Genomic DNA, 14,264 nt, shown 5'->3' with positions numbered 1-14,264 from the left:
GCTGGTGACAAGGTTTTCACACAGTGACCTTTAAGTGTATGGCTGGTCAGTGTGTAATTAATGCAAAAATACCACCCTCTGCTCTCTAACTTAGCCCCTCCCTCAAAAAGAATGGTTAGTAATTAGGACTAACAGCTTTAGTCCAGATGCTGCATTCCTTTTCAAAGGGTGGTTCAAGTGTGTGCAGTTTAAAAATCTTTAGTGTAAAGAGCTGCTGCTTTCACTAATATCCTAAACTGAAAGAAATAAAAGGTTTGATAATTTACTTTTGGGAAGAAGTTATTATCAAGTAATGGCTGGTTGAGGTTGAGAAGCCAGGAACCTGGGCAGTTAACTGTTCTATCTCTATGCATTTTAGTGGTGACAAGGCATCTGGGCAACACTCTTGAGTAGGTACTGAATGTGTGCTGTTTAAAAAAAGCCACACAGACTGCAAGTGCTTTAACTCACCTTGCTTTCATCCTGTGAGAACAAGCCAGGTACTACCCACCCTTTGCTGCAGTAATTAAAGGAAAATCCATCTAATGAGAACTCACAGCCAGCAAGGTCAAACACTTGGAATTCATTAGTGAGCAAACCTGATGAGGTAGTGTAACAATCATTCTGGGGTAGTGCAACCAGATCACCCACCAACCAACACAATTTTAGAAAATATAGTCCACATTCAGGTACTAAAATAAAACTTCGAGTGTCCTGCCTGTGTGTTATACCCTCATAAGGCCTTGGACAGTAGGTATCCCCATAATTTCATAAAACGTCATTAGTTACCAAGCACCCTGTGAGGGGAACTAAATCTTAGCCGGCAGGACTAAAGACTGATTCCATGGATTTTGTAACAGAACAGAGTTGAAACTATACCTGCTTAAAATAAATTGGGCCACACTTAAATGCTGCTTCTCCCTTTGACTTTTGGCCCTAAACCCTTACAAAGGCAATTCAATTGGGTTGGTCAATCCCTTTTGTCAAAGAGGGGTTGTGATTAAGGATATGAGGGAATTTCCACTTCATTTCATCCAGGACAAAGGCTAGGAGCACTTCTGCAGTGGTTATAAGGCACTTAAGTTGATCTCGCTCTTCTTCACCCACGATATTCCTTCAGCAGTTGCCCTGCTATCACTAGTCTCTGGATCTCACTTGTCCCCTCATAGATTTCTGTGATTCGAGCATCCCGGTAATGGCGTTCTGCTGGCATTTCTGTTATGTAGCCCATCCCTCCCAGGATCTGGATGGCCTAAAACAAAAGCAATGAGTCTTAACATCAAAGAATCGGTGCATTGTTCCCACCAAACTAGCAGGCTCCAGGGACACTGCCTTCATGCTGCAATCCTCATGCGAGTGACCCTAGTCTAGTAGCAACCACAGGGAGAAGAGAGGTCACATGGTATATCAGTCATGCTGGCACCTCATGGACCCCTCCTCTGTAAATGGTAGAAAATATTAGCATTTTTGGTAACTGCTCATTTGCCAGGAAGGATGATGCCATCATACTTCTGCTGGAACCAACACATGGCTCCATTGGAGCCAGTTTTGTGTTTGTCAGCAAAGCTGAAGTCCAGGCCATAGATGCCAATGCTGGGATCGAAAGGCTTGTTGATTAGGCATCCAGCACACCCTGCAGGGAGCATGATGCAAGATTGAGACAAATTGTGTTGTACCAAGGACAGAGTCTTGAGTTATTCACCCTCCCTGTAGCTGATAACAGCATCAGTCAAAGGCACAGAAACTGAAGTGGTGTTTGGGTAAACAGTAGCATATTTCACCATTGCCCTGAATAACTCTGCTTGGGCTTCAAGCCTGCCATACAGTTCTAAGCCTAGCAGCTGAAGGGACTTTAGCCCACAGCCTTTAAACACATGTAAGCACCAAGGCCAGAGAGGAATTTTTACATGGTGTATACACAAAACTTAGTTCCTCAGCAAGAAAGTTAAGCGCTTAATTTTAGGCTTGGAAGGATTAGGTTTTTAAATGGATAATTGTGCATTTCACCAACTGCTTAAAAATATTTCCAATGATAAAATAAAAAAGCTGCTTGAGAACTGTGTTTGATGGGAGGATATTTACTTACCATGGTGACAGTGTTTTATAACAGGGTCATGAGCTGTCAGCCTCCACCCCAAACCCCACTTCACCTCCAACATGTATAATGGTGTTAAGTATATTAAAAAGGGGTTTTAATTTATAAGGGGGGGGGGGGGTGTCACACTCAGAGGCTTGCTATGTGAAAGGGGTCAGCAGTACAAAAGTTTGTCTAACTTTCCACAACTCTGACATTTAAATAGATAGAGTCACATTTGGACAAGCTTATCCCCCAGGCTCCCCTTGTGTGTTACAGTAGGAGCAGAGACCACTCTCAGACTAGCCTTAGAGAGGTGAAGAAGGGAGAGATTCTTAGACAGATGGTTACCTGATGGGAAATGGCAGTTGCAGCCTCTGATGCAGCTAGCTTGGCCATTGCAGCTTCCTTTAAAAACAAAGATACTTTTTATAGAATGTATATAGCAGGGCACCAATATTCATGCACCACCTGAAAAACTGTGTGTATGTGCACATGAGCCAGAATTGACACCCTCTGTGTTTAAACGTACTTAGTCATATGCTGGAATTTGAGCATTTATTGATAAGCCATCTCCAGATGTTTGATTAGAAGATGCAACTGTCAAGAGGGACTGGAGCCAACCCTGGTGCTGCTGGCAGATAGCCACAGCAAATTAAGAAAAAGCACCTGGCTCCAGGACACACTTAAGTTGCTGAAGCCTTGAGAGCTGGCTTTTTACTACTGGAACCTTGATTTGTCAGTGATAAGGAAGCATGCCTACAATTATACTCACATTCAAAGATGGAATAGTGTATTAATGGGTGATTAGGCCATTTACATCAGAATGCAATACAGCCTTATTCTATAACATAATGGTAGCTCCTCTAGCATTTTTTTTTAAATAAATATCTGAACCAATCTTATTTTCATGCTATCACATATATAACAAATTTTAAAACCCCTTATAGTCAAAGTGGCACAACATAGCTCTGGGTCTTGTTCTCCATTCTACTGTCTCCAAGTTAATTTTACACGAGCTAAAAATAACTAAACAAGATGGAAAGTTAAGTAAAAATTAGGCTTCACTATGTAGCACTTTATGGAAGATGGGTGCTGCCATACCAGAGGTCTAGAGGAAGTTGTTGTAAAACCCCATTACACAGACAATTATGCCCTGAAGCAAAAGGGGTTTGTAGCAATTTATCCATGTTATTTTTCCAAACCATGCTAATCTCTTGGCCTCACTGTTATTGTTTTTTAAATACAGTTGTGAAAAGTTTTTCCCTATATTGTACTGTTGTCACAAACCCAGGACCAAAAAAAACCTTCCTCCATTTGTGTACGTGATTCATTTGACAGCTCTTTGGCTCAAGTCAGTTTCTCCTATTTGTGTGGGTTTTTTTAAATATCAACAGGGCAGGGGAGATCAGGCGCAGTAACAGAACCTGAAATTTAGTCAAAGTGCATAATGAGCATTTTCAGTTTGTTGGCTGGAATTTGCACAGTGTGGCAGTAACATTTGTTTAGACTGATGTCCTTGCAGAAACCCTGCAATAGCTGCTGTAGGATACACACAATAGATGACCAGAGTCCTTAACCTGACCTCTGTCTAGGGGTTCATTCCCTGACTCTTCATCTCAGCCAGACCTACAAAGAGGTGCTACCTGGGGGGCCCTCACATCTATGCTTAACTAGCAAGCATTCTAAGTGAGCTCTCCTCTGGCTCCCCAGGGCAGTCAGAATCCCATGTACGCTTTCACAACCCTCTGGTGATAGCACAAGTACTGTCTTCTGATTAGTGCACCTTAATTTACAGGGCAGGGTTTTTATCCCGATAGTCGGGCAGCATGTACAGACATAGCTAACAAATTTATTTGAGCATAAGCTTTCATGAGCTGTAGCTCACGAAAGCTTATGCTCAAATAAATTTGTTAGTTTCTAAGGTGCCACAAGTCCTCCTTTTCTTTTTGTGAATACAGACTAACATGGTTGCTACTCTGAAACCTGGCAATAATAGCAGTAAAACTGCAGCAGTAGCAGCTGCATGGGCTAGCTCTGGGTACACCCTGGACCATCCATGCTGCTGCTATGCAAGCTAGCTTTGATCTAACTATATCAGTGCTAGCTCAGGTATGTCTACATATGCTACAATACCATCTCCCATGCACAGAACAGAGATACTGAGTTTCTGCGTGCCTGGGACATGAACCTCTGGGGTTACTCACAGGACTGAGATGGGGAGCCAGGGTCAATTTGTGAAATTAAAGAATGAGCTGGAGACTATCAAGACCTCAGCATTTTAGGTGATCCAAGGTATAACTAGAGCAACTCCTTGATGTGGTAACCCTTCCAAGTCACCTACTGAATCACCCCTTTATATTAATTTAAGCTGTTCCACAATGTAGCATTTGTGACAGGTGCAAGATTATTTTTTTTTATAAACATCTGTTTTTTTGGGAGTTCTGGAGAAGGTAACCGGATGCAGGTCCCAGATCCAATAATAAGGCCCAGTCTCAGGAGGCCATCACATTCATTGAGAGGGAATAGTGCTTATGCTCACTTTGCTTTGTGGACAGAGGATCTCAGTTGCCAAGGTTATCACACTACACCTTTCACTGGTGGTAAATTCTCTTTGCAGGGAATCCTATGACCTGGCCTTCCCCCTGACTGACTTAGGCAAGGGGGATGCCATGTAATGTTTAGTGCCCTCTGTTAGTCTTTTTCTGAGATTAACTAAACACTGGAAGATAAACCATAGGAGAGATCTCGTGGTGGCTAGGGGCTGGACCAAATAAACCCTACTGCGTTAAGATTCTATGCATATCCCTCTCATTGCTATATCAACAGCAGATTACAGAAAGCAGGAACTACCTTTGTGTAGGGCTTCCCATTGTCCTTCAACATGGCTGCTCTCCAGGTCAGCAGGCGAGCACTCTCCAATGCCAGTGCCATGTCTGCCAGCTTGAACTGCAACAGACAAACATGTGAGGGCAGAACTCATTTGCTTCACACTGCACATGTGTTGACAAACCTCTCAGAAACCCAAAGCATCCCCCCATAGTAACAGGGAAGTGCCCAAGCCACTGAACCAGACCTGTGCATGGAGGCAGGTGTAAATCTAAGTTGCCTGCACACATGGTGTCCAGAGTTCAAGGTGCATTACCTTCCCCAGCCCAGCCCAGACCAGCTACTGTGCTAATACAGCAGTACCCTTCTTATCAAAACACTCAATTACTGTCACCAGACACAGGACTCTATTAACCCATACCTGAATAGCCTGAAGTTTAGAAATGGGTGAACCAAAGGCCAGCCTCTTCTCAGCATAATCCACAGCACAGTCCAGCGCTCCCTGAGCTATTCCAAGAGCCTGCGAGGCAATCCCAATCCTGCCCGAATCCAAGGTTTGCTGAGACACACACAATAGTTACACATCTGTAACGCCAGTCACACCATGGGCTGAAGGGTGAATATACCTGTATGAGCTAGCAGTCTGCAGTCATGTTGGCACCCCCTGGACAATCCCACAATGTATGAAAATAAAAATCCTCAGTATATTTAGGACATCCCAGATAGATACTGAGATCAGAAGGGGAGAAAGCATGACAGAGGCAAAAATAATCTAGCAGAGGAACGGGGGGGAAGTAAAGAGAAATTAGACAAATTAAATCTAGTTTTGTATCTTTGTTCCCCCTACTTCTATAAGCAGCTCTAGTTTTTGTCTCTTTCTGGAGTGAACACTGTGGCTAAAATTTCCAAAAAGGACAAGTGATTTTGGGTGCCCAATTTGACACATCTTAGAGGGACCCAATTTTCAGAAAGTGCAAAGTTCCGAACATCAGGCTCCTTTAAGCCATCAAACATAACATGCCAAATAACAAATCACTACTCACTTGAGAGTCTTGCGCCAAGACTCTCTCAAGAGACAGCTCGCTCCCTTACTCTGAAGGGGGACACAAGCTTTCCTTCCCTTGCATGTACTGAAGTGGGTAACTAGTTAGAGGCCTGTTCAGGGAGGCGCAGCTTTGTGCTAGGTCTCTCTCACACACCCCAGGAAGGTACTGGCATCTTTATAAACCCCAATTAACTGAATTTTCTTGGAACAATTCCAGCATTGCATTTCAGTGTTGCTCCTTCCTTGTTCAACCAGGCAGAATTTCATTCAAAAAAGCAGCAGTTTGCAACACTGCAACATCTTCTGTAAATGAACATTGCTAACCCCACCCCATAAAGAGGCCTCTTTACAAGAAGGGGTCCCAGCAGAAACCTCCACATCGATCTCAGGTGTATTTGAAACTTAATTCCAGAATAATGTGTCCTAAAATTCCCTTGCGCTGAGACAAGTCTGGGAATGGAAGGAAGGATGATGGAGGCAGAGACCTACCTAAATCAAGGTACTGATGGCAGGTGCTCCCCAAGCCCTCCCAATTTTTGACTTTTAAGACAGCCTGGGAATGAGTCTAGCTCATGGACTGTAGGAGTCAATCTTTAGTTGTTATGCCAACCCTGCTTGGAGCTAAATCAGCGCTCCCAAAAGTTCAGAAGTCCTGCTACGCTGCACATACTGTTCCTCAGGCATTATCTTCATTGTTGTGCCAAGATTTCGGTTCCTCAGAAGTCACACATGCTCCCCAAATAAGATCTAATCTAATCTATATCTGGATGAACTCCAGAAGGTATCCTCTCTGCATCAGCAAGGTATGAATTTCTGCCTCTCCTCCATAGAGGGAATTAAAGAGAAGCATCCAAAAGGCCTTGTGTGTTTCCCCACAGGCAGATCAGCAAATGTAGGGTGGGAGGGAAGGCTCTCCCTCTCATAGAATCTCAGAGTTGGAAGGGACCTCTGCTTCATATCTGCTCATATTCCTACACCTGAGGATTGCCAGATAAGCTCCACAAAGGCAAGACCTACCAGTGGTGCTCCTCGATTGCCAAGAAGGGGTCACTACACACACCATTGGCTGAACAGTAGTTTATATGGATATAGTCCTGCACCAACCCTGTCTTCCCACAAATCTAGCTGGCTCTCACCATAGCAATTTTGAAGCCCATCCCCTGCTGCCCCAGCAGATTGGCCTTGGGGATCCGGCAGTCCTCGAATATCAGATTGGCTGTGGAAGAGGCTCGGATTCCTAGTTTGTCTTCTTTCTTCCCCAGCGAGAGTCCAGCTGTTGGCATAGGAACCAGGAATGCACTAATGCCCTGGAATCAGATGCAGGATCTTAGAATTGCCTCCAACCTCTCATAATGCAGCTGGGCAGAGCTCTCCTAGGAAGCACGAGGCTAATCCCAACTCATCCAACTGGCCATGGGAAGGGAGTGGGAAAGAAGAAAAGTGATGGATCAGAGGGGAATTACTGATTAAGGGCATTAAGGGGGAATGAAATACTCCTCCCTGCAATAAGCTCTGCTCCAGTGTCTCTCAGATGAACTCAAAGCCCCATGGGATACGCCATCCATCTACACCCCCTCTGGCAGCACTGCATCCCACAGGCTTCTCCCAGCTCTTCATTTTGACTCCACAGTCCAATGTAATCTTATGGAGCCTTTTACCAAGTGCTCCACACTTCACAACCCCATGATGTGTGCTCCACATGCTACTTCCAAGAACTGCATGGAAGGCTATAATCCACTGAGCTCACCTTGTGTTTTTGGGATTTGTCTGTAGTGGCAAACACCACGACAGCAGAGGCATCCCAGGCATTGGTGATCCAGGCTTTGGTGCCATTCAGGACCCATTCACTGCCGTCCAGCCGTGCCACTGTGGAAGCAGCTCCGGCATCACTGCCATTTCCTGAGCAAGGCACCATGCAAAACAAAACCGAAGTATTCCTGCTCACTCATAACCAAAGGCAACAGAACCAATAACTTCTGCACCCCAGGGGATTGGGCCTGGGGCTCCAGAATTGCCCCTCCCCCTCACACTAGCCAATTATGACACATCTAGTAACAGTGGCACATGCTTTACTGGGGGCAGCTCCATCTCCCCTCTGCCCTCACAGAGCCACAATAAACTAGGAGTGGAAATGCCATCCCCTCGGAGGCTTCTCTCACTCCAAGCTCCCATACCCATTACAGTTCTGCTCCCTGGCTGATGTTACAAAGAGGGAAGTTTACAAGCGGAAATCATTCTCTGCCATCAGCCCAGGAACATTAACATCCATGTTACCTGGTTCACTGAGGGCAAAGCACCCTATTTTGTCTCCGCTGGTGAAGGGAGCAATCCACTGATGCTTCTGCTCTTCAGAACCAAATTTCAGTATTGGACCTAAATACAGAGACTTCAAGAAGACAGAAGTCATGTTAATTTACTCTGCAAGAAAAAGTGAACCAACAACTCCCAAAAGTCCAGCACCATCATGACCAGGACCCACCCTCCAGGCTCAGCAAAGGCAGATGCCATTCCCCATCAGCACTGAGATTCACGCTACTCAACTGGTAGAGTAACCCCTGGCTGCTAGGACTGGTTCCACACACCCCATTTCCCAGACAGTGGGAGGGTCTTACGTTATTGACACTCATGACGACACCTGTGGATGCACAGCCCCTGCTGATCTCTTCAACAGCGATGGAATAAGCCAGGTAATCGAGTCCTGCCCCTTTATACTCCTCCGGCACATCCATGGCCAGCAAGCCAAGGGCACCCATCTTCTTCACCTAGACAAGGAGAAATGGACAAGTGAGAGGCCTTGTCTATACTGCAGAGTTTTGTCAGCAAAAGGCAGCTTTTGATTGCAAAACAGTGGAGGTGTACACACTGCAATGCCACTTTTGGTGACAAAATAAAACCACCTCAACGAGAGACATAGGGCTTTTTGTGCAGAAGTTTTGTCAACAAAGAGCCAGTGTAGATGCTGCCGTTCGTTATGTTAATATAACTGGCCTCCCCCAGTATCCCACAATGCCTGCTATGACCACTCTGCGCAGTGTTTTGAACTCAGCTGCCCTGCAGGCACACCTCCCCTTTCAAAACTCCAGGAAGCTTTGACATTCCTCAGCCTGGAGAGCTCTCAGAGCTGCTGAGGCAGCTGTGGGAGAACTCAGAGCGAATCACAGAACCGCAGGCAGGCAAATCAGGTTGCTGGGAGGGGTGGGGGAAAGAGGGGAGACTGCTGTGCAGAGTTGGGGCGGGGGGGGGGGGGGGTGTCCTCCTTCCCCAGGATTGGTTGTTCAGGCTGTTGTCTGAACTTCGAGACAGCATGCCGAGACACTCTCCCCCAACACACACTCCATTTCTGTCTCTCTCCCAACACACACACACACACACACACACGCACTCCCCCGCAAAAAAAACCACTTCAGTTGAAAAGTGGCTGGCAATCTGGTACAATGCCCATGGAACAACAGGATTGAGAAACCTGCATCATGTGACGCTGTACCTGCCCCATGAAGCATTGCAAACCTTTCCCAAAGCGCAGTGCGGCCAGTTGCAGAGTGGGATAGCTACCCATAGTGCACTGCTCTCTGTGTAGATGCAAGAGCTGTTAGTGTGGATGCATTCTGCTGACATAAGGAGCATAGTGTGGACATACAACCACGGTTTAATTAAAGTACTTTAATTAAAGTGGCATAACTTTTGTTGACAAAACACTGCAGCGTAGACCAGGCCAGAGAGTCTCTGCATCAGTGATGCCCTGGCAAATCCGCAAGTACATACATACAGCAACACACAGCCCCACCCTCATAGGTGCACTTGAGCACATGCACGTTCCAGATGTGTTTCTGTTCGTTCACCTGACCACAAGCAACAGAAACAACCACTTCTTCACTCCAGAGTATCGGAGGCACCTATGCACATACTAGCTGATCCTTGCATGTCTGGTAACAGTAGCACGTTCTTTACTGGGTCAGCTCCTGCATACACAGATGTGCTATAAAGCGTACACAAAGGACACACCTGCTTTTGATTTAGTTGGGGACTGATCTCAACAGTTGCTGAGCAGCCACAGCTCACAGTGACTTCAATAGGAATTATAGATGCTCAGAACTGATGCAGCCCTTACTGATTAAGGGCATGTTACCTGAGGTTGACTGTGCTTATTGCCACATGAGGCAAAGACTAGCCCTGTTTTAACTTAGAATCACTCTGAACCATAATGTTAGGTTATTCTCACACACCCCAGCAAAGCTCTGTTCATTACACTATATAGAGGTGATTGAGGAGAAATCTAGCAGATCCAGTCCTTGCAACTATACCTTTAAATCTTTCACTCTATTTATACTGCATCCTAAAGGTACTTAAGAAAAAGGCTTTTAGTTCACAGGAAAGCAATTTTAGTTGTCACATGAGGTTGTCTTTACAAGAAGTTAATTATTACTAACACGATTCAAGATATTCCCCACTCTGGGGTACCCAACATGTTCTGCCTTCTCAATCTTAATCTCTTTGGGCAATAATTGTGTATGTATCTTGTACATTGCTGAGCAATTGTCATGGTTTAACAACAGGATTGATCTTGTATTTTATGACATTGCCAGGTACTCTGGCCTAACATTTAGCTATTGTAAGAATTAAACTATTTGAAATCTAGCCAGGACCTTCTGTTTATTCCCATAAAAACTGTTTTGGAATTTTTAAATAAAAAGTTCCCCTTGCCTGTATTTGCCTCCAAAATATTGTGGCTCTGAGCCATTATATGAAATCCAGAAAGGGAGACTAAAAAGTGATCATGAACAAATGCCACTGACTAATTTTATATGTAATGCCATAGAATGAAATAGAAAATGTTAATAGCATCAGTGGGGGGAAATACATTAGAGTCAACATCTTTTCACTTGTAAGAACCTCAAGGGTGATCAGCAAACCAGGGGAGGATACTCGTTTTAATTTATTTTCTTAGAGTCTGACATGTTAGGGTGGCCAGTGACTCAAACTGGGGAGAAAAAAATGTGCCTTTTATTTTGTGTACACTCAATTTGAAGCCTGTGGGCTACGGCAATAATATTTTGCTTTCTAGGACAGCATGTTTGATCGTTAACAATCTAGTTATTGTTTTAAGCCATCCAACTGCATTGGTGCTGCAGCAAGAGATGGTGGAGCTCTTTTCACAAAAGTGAAACGTCTAGACACTGGTACGCTGGAACCTCAAACAATCCCTTCCTGCTTCTAATGGTCAAGAAATGAAATGTGCAGCTTCTCTGTGGCAAGATGATTCTCTTGGTAGTTTTCATTCATTTCATGAGCTGAACTATGCTCAATACATGGACGTTTTATTGTTATACACTATTTTGCTGCAATGTGTGACCGGTCTCCTCTTTATTAAAGTGTTTTATTGATTTTCCAAGTCAGATGCGTCACATGCTGTATTAACTACAGCAGCCCTGGGGAAAGTCACTGGGAGAGAAGAGAAAACTCAATGGTACCAAAGTCCAGAGAGGAAGACAGAGAAGGGCAATTAACATGCACAATGGCTGGCAAAATTTATGGTTTTAAGGTAAACAGTGTGTCCTACAGGTAGTACAATATAATGTCTGAATGTACAAATACTCCTGACGGAATCGCTTGTGTATAACTCTGAAGCTTTGGTTTATCAGGCTGATTTGTACACTGGTCACATACAGAGACACCATGACACAATGGAGCTAGAGAACAGCATACTGAGTGTGATGCATGAGGCAGCATCTGACACACATGATCCAGATTTAAACTGAACACATTTTGTGCTGAGCTCAGGGCTGGGCCACCTGTATCTATAGGGAGGCATGTAGAGGTCAGGCCATGTATTGGTGAGGTTGGGGCACACAGTCATAAGAATGGCAATACCAGGTCAGACCAAAGGTCCATCTAGCCTAATATCCTGTCTTCTGACATTGGCCAATGCCAGGTGCTTCAGAGGGAACGAACAGAACTGGTATCAAGTGATCCATCCTTTGTCGCCCATTCCCACCTTCTGGCAAACAGAGGCTAAGGACACCCTCCCTGCCCATCCTCGGTAAAAGCCATTGATGGACCTATCCTCCATGAACTTATCTAACTCTTTTTTGAGGCCTGTTGTAGTCTTGGCCTTCACAACATCCTCTGCCAAAGAGTTGAAAAGGTTGACTGTGCATTGTGTGAGGAAATCATAGAATATCAGGGTTGGAAAGGACCTCAGGAGGTCATCTAGTCCAACCCCCTGCTCAAAGCAGGACCAATCCCCAATTTTTGCCCCAGATCCCTAAATGGCCCCCTCAAGGATTGAACTCACAACCCTGGGTTTAGCAGGCCAATGCTCAAACCACTGAGCTATCCCTCCCCCTGCGATCAAAAATCAAAACGATCAAAAATACTTCCTTTTGTTTGCTTTTAAACCTGCTGCCTTTTCATTTGGTGACCCATAGTTCTTGAATTATGAGAGAGTAAATAACACTTCCTTATTTACTTTCTCCACACCAGTGATGATTTTACAGACCTCTATCATATCTCCCCTTAGTTGTCTCTCTTCCAAGCTGAAAAGTCCCAGTCTTATTAATCTTGCCTCATATGGAAGCTGTTCCATGCCCATAATCATTTTTGTTGTCCTTTTCTGTACTTTTTCCGATTCTAATATATCTTTTTTTAGATGGGGTCGACCAGACCTGCACACCATCATCCCAACCCTTACACAAATGAGCTCACTCACCTGTTCATCAGGAAAGCGGTGCTCCTTATCCAGCTGAGCAGCAATAGGAACCAGTTCCTTCTCGGCAAAGTCCCGGCACGTCCGGCACAGCATCTGGTGGGTCTCTGGTAACTCCACAGTCTGGTACACTGTGTGCAGCTGTCGCAAGCACCCAAAGGTCAGGGCTGGAAAGAAAGGGGAGGAGGTGAAGGGGATCCCTTGCTGCCATGCCCCTAGAGCCAGGAAGTCCAAGCAGAGAGGAATAATGGTCCAGCAGTTCCATACTGGCCTGGGACGTTGGAGACCCAGGTTCCAGCCCTTCCGGTTAACTTTGGGCAAATCAGTCGCATCCCCCCCTCTCCGTCTGTCCCAGGGGCCGTGAGGCTCAGCAGGTGAAAGGTTGCTAGACGCCCAGATACCAGGGCGAGGGGCCCTACCAGTCCCGCCACAGGTGAAGTACAGCGCGTCGGGGGGAGGTGAAGGGGGCCTGAGCCTCGTCCCACCCACAGCAGCCGGCTCCTGCCCCTTCTCACGGGCCCAGCGCCTGATAGCGACCGGGCTGGTCAGGAGCGGCGGGGCCCCGGGCTGGGCGCAAACTGGCAGGGCCGGCAACCAGGACGGGGCAAGTGAACCCCTCCCCCTGCCTGTTCCGGGGCCCGGCCCCCCGGGAAGCAGCCGCGCGGGGGAAGCCGCCGCTGGCTCCGCTGCCACTGGCGGAAAGGTGAGTGAGGCGAGCAGCGCGCGCCACTGCCCCGGGCCCGACTCTCCAGGCCCCCCTGCGCGGGCCGGGCATCCCGGCCCCTTCCCGCGCTCTGCCCCCAACGCCCGCCCCTCCCGACCTCGGGCCGCAGCGCTGCCGCCCCGCGCGAGGAGTGTCGCCGCCATGCTAGGTCCCAGCCCGCTGCGCCTGCGCCCCAAGGCGCGCCACATAGGCTCGCCTCCGCGTCATTAATATGCATGAGCCGCTTCCCTGGGTCCTGGGCGGAGCCGGGCGCACGAGGGGCCAGTCTCCGCGCTCCTCTGTTCCGGCGGCCGCGGCTGGGGGGCGGGGCCCCAGCGGCTTGTGCTGGGCAAGGGGCTGGCGGGCCCAGCGCGAGACGCGCTGGGCGGCGGCGGCGACCAGCGCAGCGCTCGTGCCTTACCCGCACCTGCCCCCGCGGCGCTTGCACCAAGGCCGGGCCAGGGCTGCCATGGTCACTAGGGGCCGGCCACGCGGAGCGCAGAGCAGCTCAACCCCTGGGGCCGCAGTGACCCGCCCTTTGCCCTGCCCCCGCTAAGGGCCGTGACCACAACGGGCTAGAAACAGCGTGTAGCCCGGGCTAGACGCTAAACCTATCGCTGTGGCCAGCCGCTAAGCCACTTGCCTTATTTTACGCAGAGGCGGTTGCACCTCTTTGACCAGCGATCCTTTGTAACTTTGCCTGGCCAAGCGAGAGTGAAACAAAACCTGCAACGGGTAGCTAATGGGGGAGCCCCCGGTTTAAGAGGAGCATTGGAGAGTAGAAGCCATAGTCTCAGCTTTCTTGCCGGTTATAAATCTGCCCTACAGATTCAAAGTGAAACATATATATGTTTCCACTGTTGCCCAGAGTGGGTCCAAAGCTAGAAGTGAAGTATTGTGTTTTAAGAGTTTAATGGAGGGATCGCAACCC

General features: G+C 47.1%; 1 protein-coding gene across 1 annotated transcript; it reads right to left on the bottom strand.

Annotated features, from left to right (window-relative positions):
* Positions 1-581: 581 nt before the first annotated feature.
* Positions 582-13,542, bottom strand: ACADS (acyl-CoA dehydrogenase short chain). Its single transcript, XM_074972662.1, has 10 exons — positions 13,452-13,542; positions 12,634-12,797; positions 8,540-8,689; positions 8,202-8,313; positions 7,675-7,826; positions 7,064-7,234; positions 5,304-5,441; positions 4,907-5,002; positions 2,405-2,461; positions 582-1,231 (listed from the first exon to the last, which is right to left on the bottom strand). The coding sequence occupies exons 1-10, from the start codon at positions 13,540-13,542 to the stop codon at positions 1,079-1,081; spliced, it is 1,284 nt and encodes a 427-aa protein (XP_074828763.1). The 3' UTR covers positions 582-1,078.
* Positions 13,543-14,264: the final 722 nt, after the last annotated feature.

Source organism: Natator depressus, chromosome 15 (assembly GCF_965152275.1).
Source record: "Natator depressus isolate rNatDep1 chromosome 15, rNatDep2.hap1, whole genome shotgun sequence".
In the NCBI taxonomy this organism is placed as follows: Eukaryota; Metazoa; Chordata; order Testudines; family Cheloniidae; genus Natator; species Natator depressus.
The sequence above is the reverse complement of the archived record's forward strand: the minus strand, read 5'-3'. Positions and strand labels throughout refer to the sequence as shown.

Coding starts and splice junctions, on each gene's coding strand:
- ACADS (XM_074972662.1), bottom strand. CDS start 13,542: ATGTGGCGCGCCTTGGGGCGCAGGCGCAGCGGGCTGGGACCTAGCATG. Junction 5,442..7,063: donor TGGGCTTCAAAATTGCTATG/GTGAGAGCCAGC, acceptor TGTGTGTCTCAG/CAAACCTTGGATTCGGGCAG. Junction 5,003..5,303: donor CTAAACTTCAGGCTATTCAG/GTATGGGTTAAT, acceptor TGTCTGTTGCAG/TTCAAGCTGGCAGACATGGC.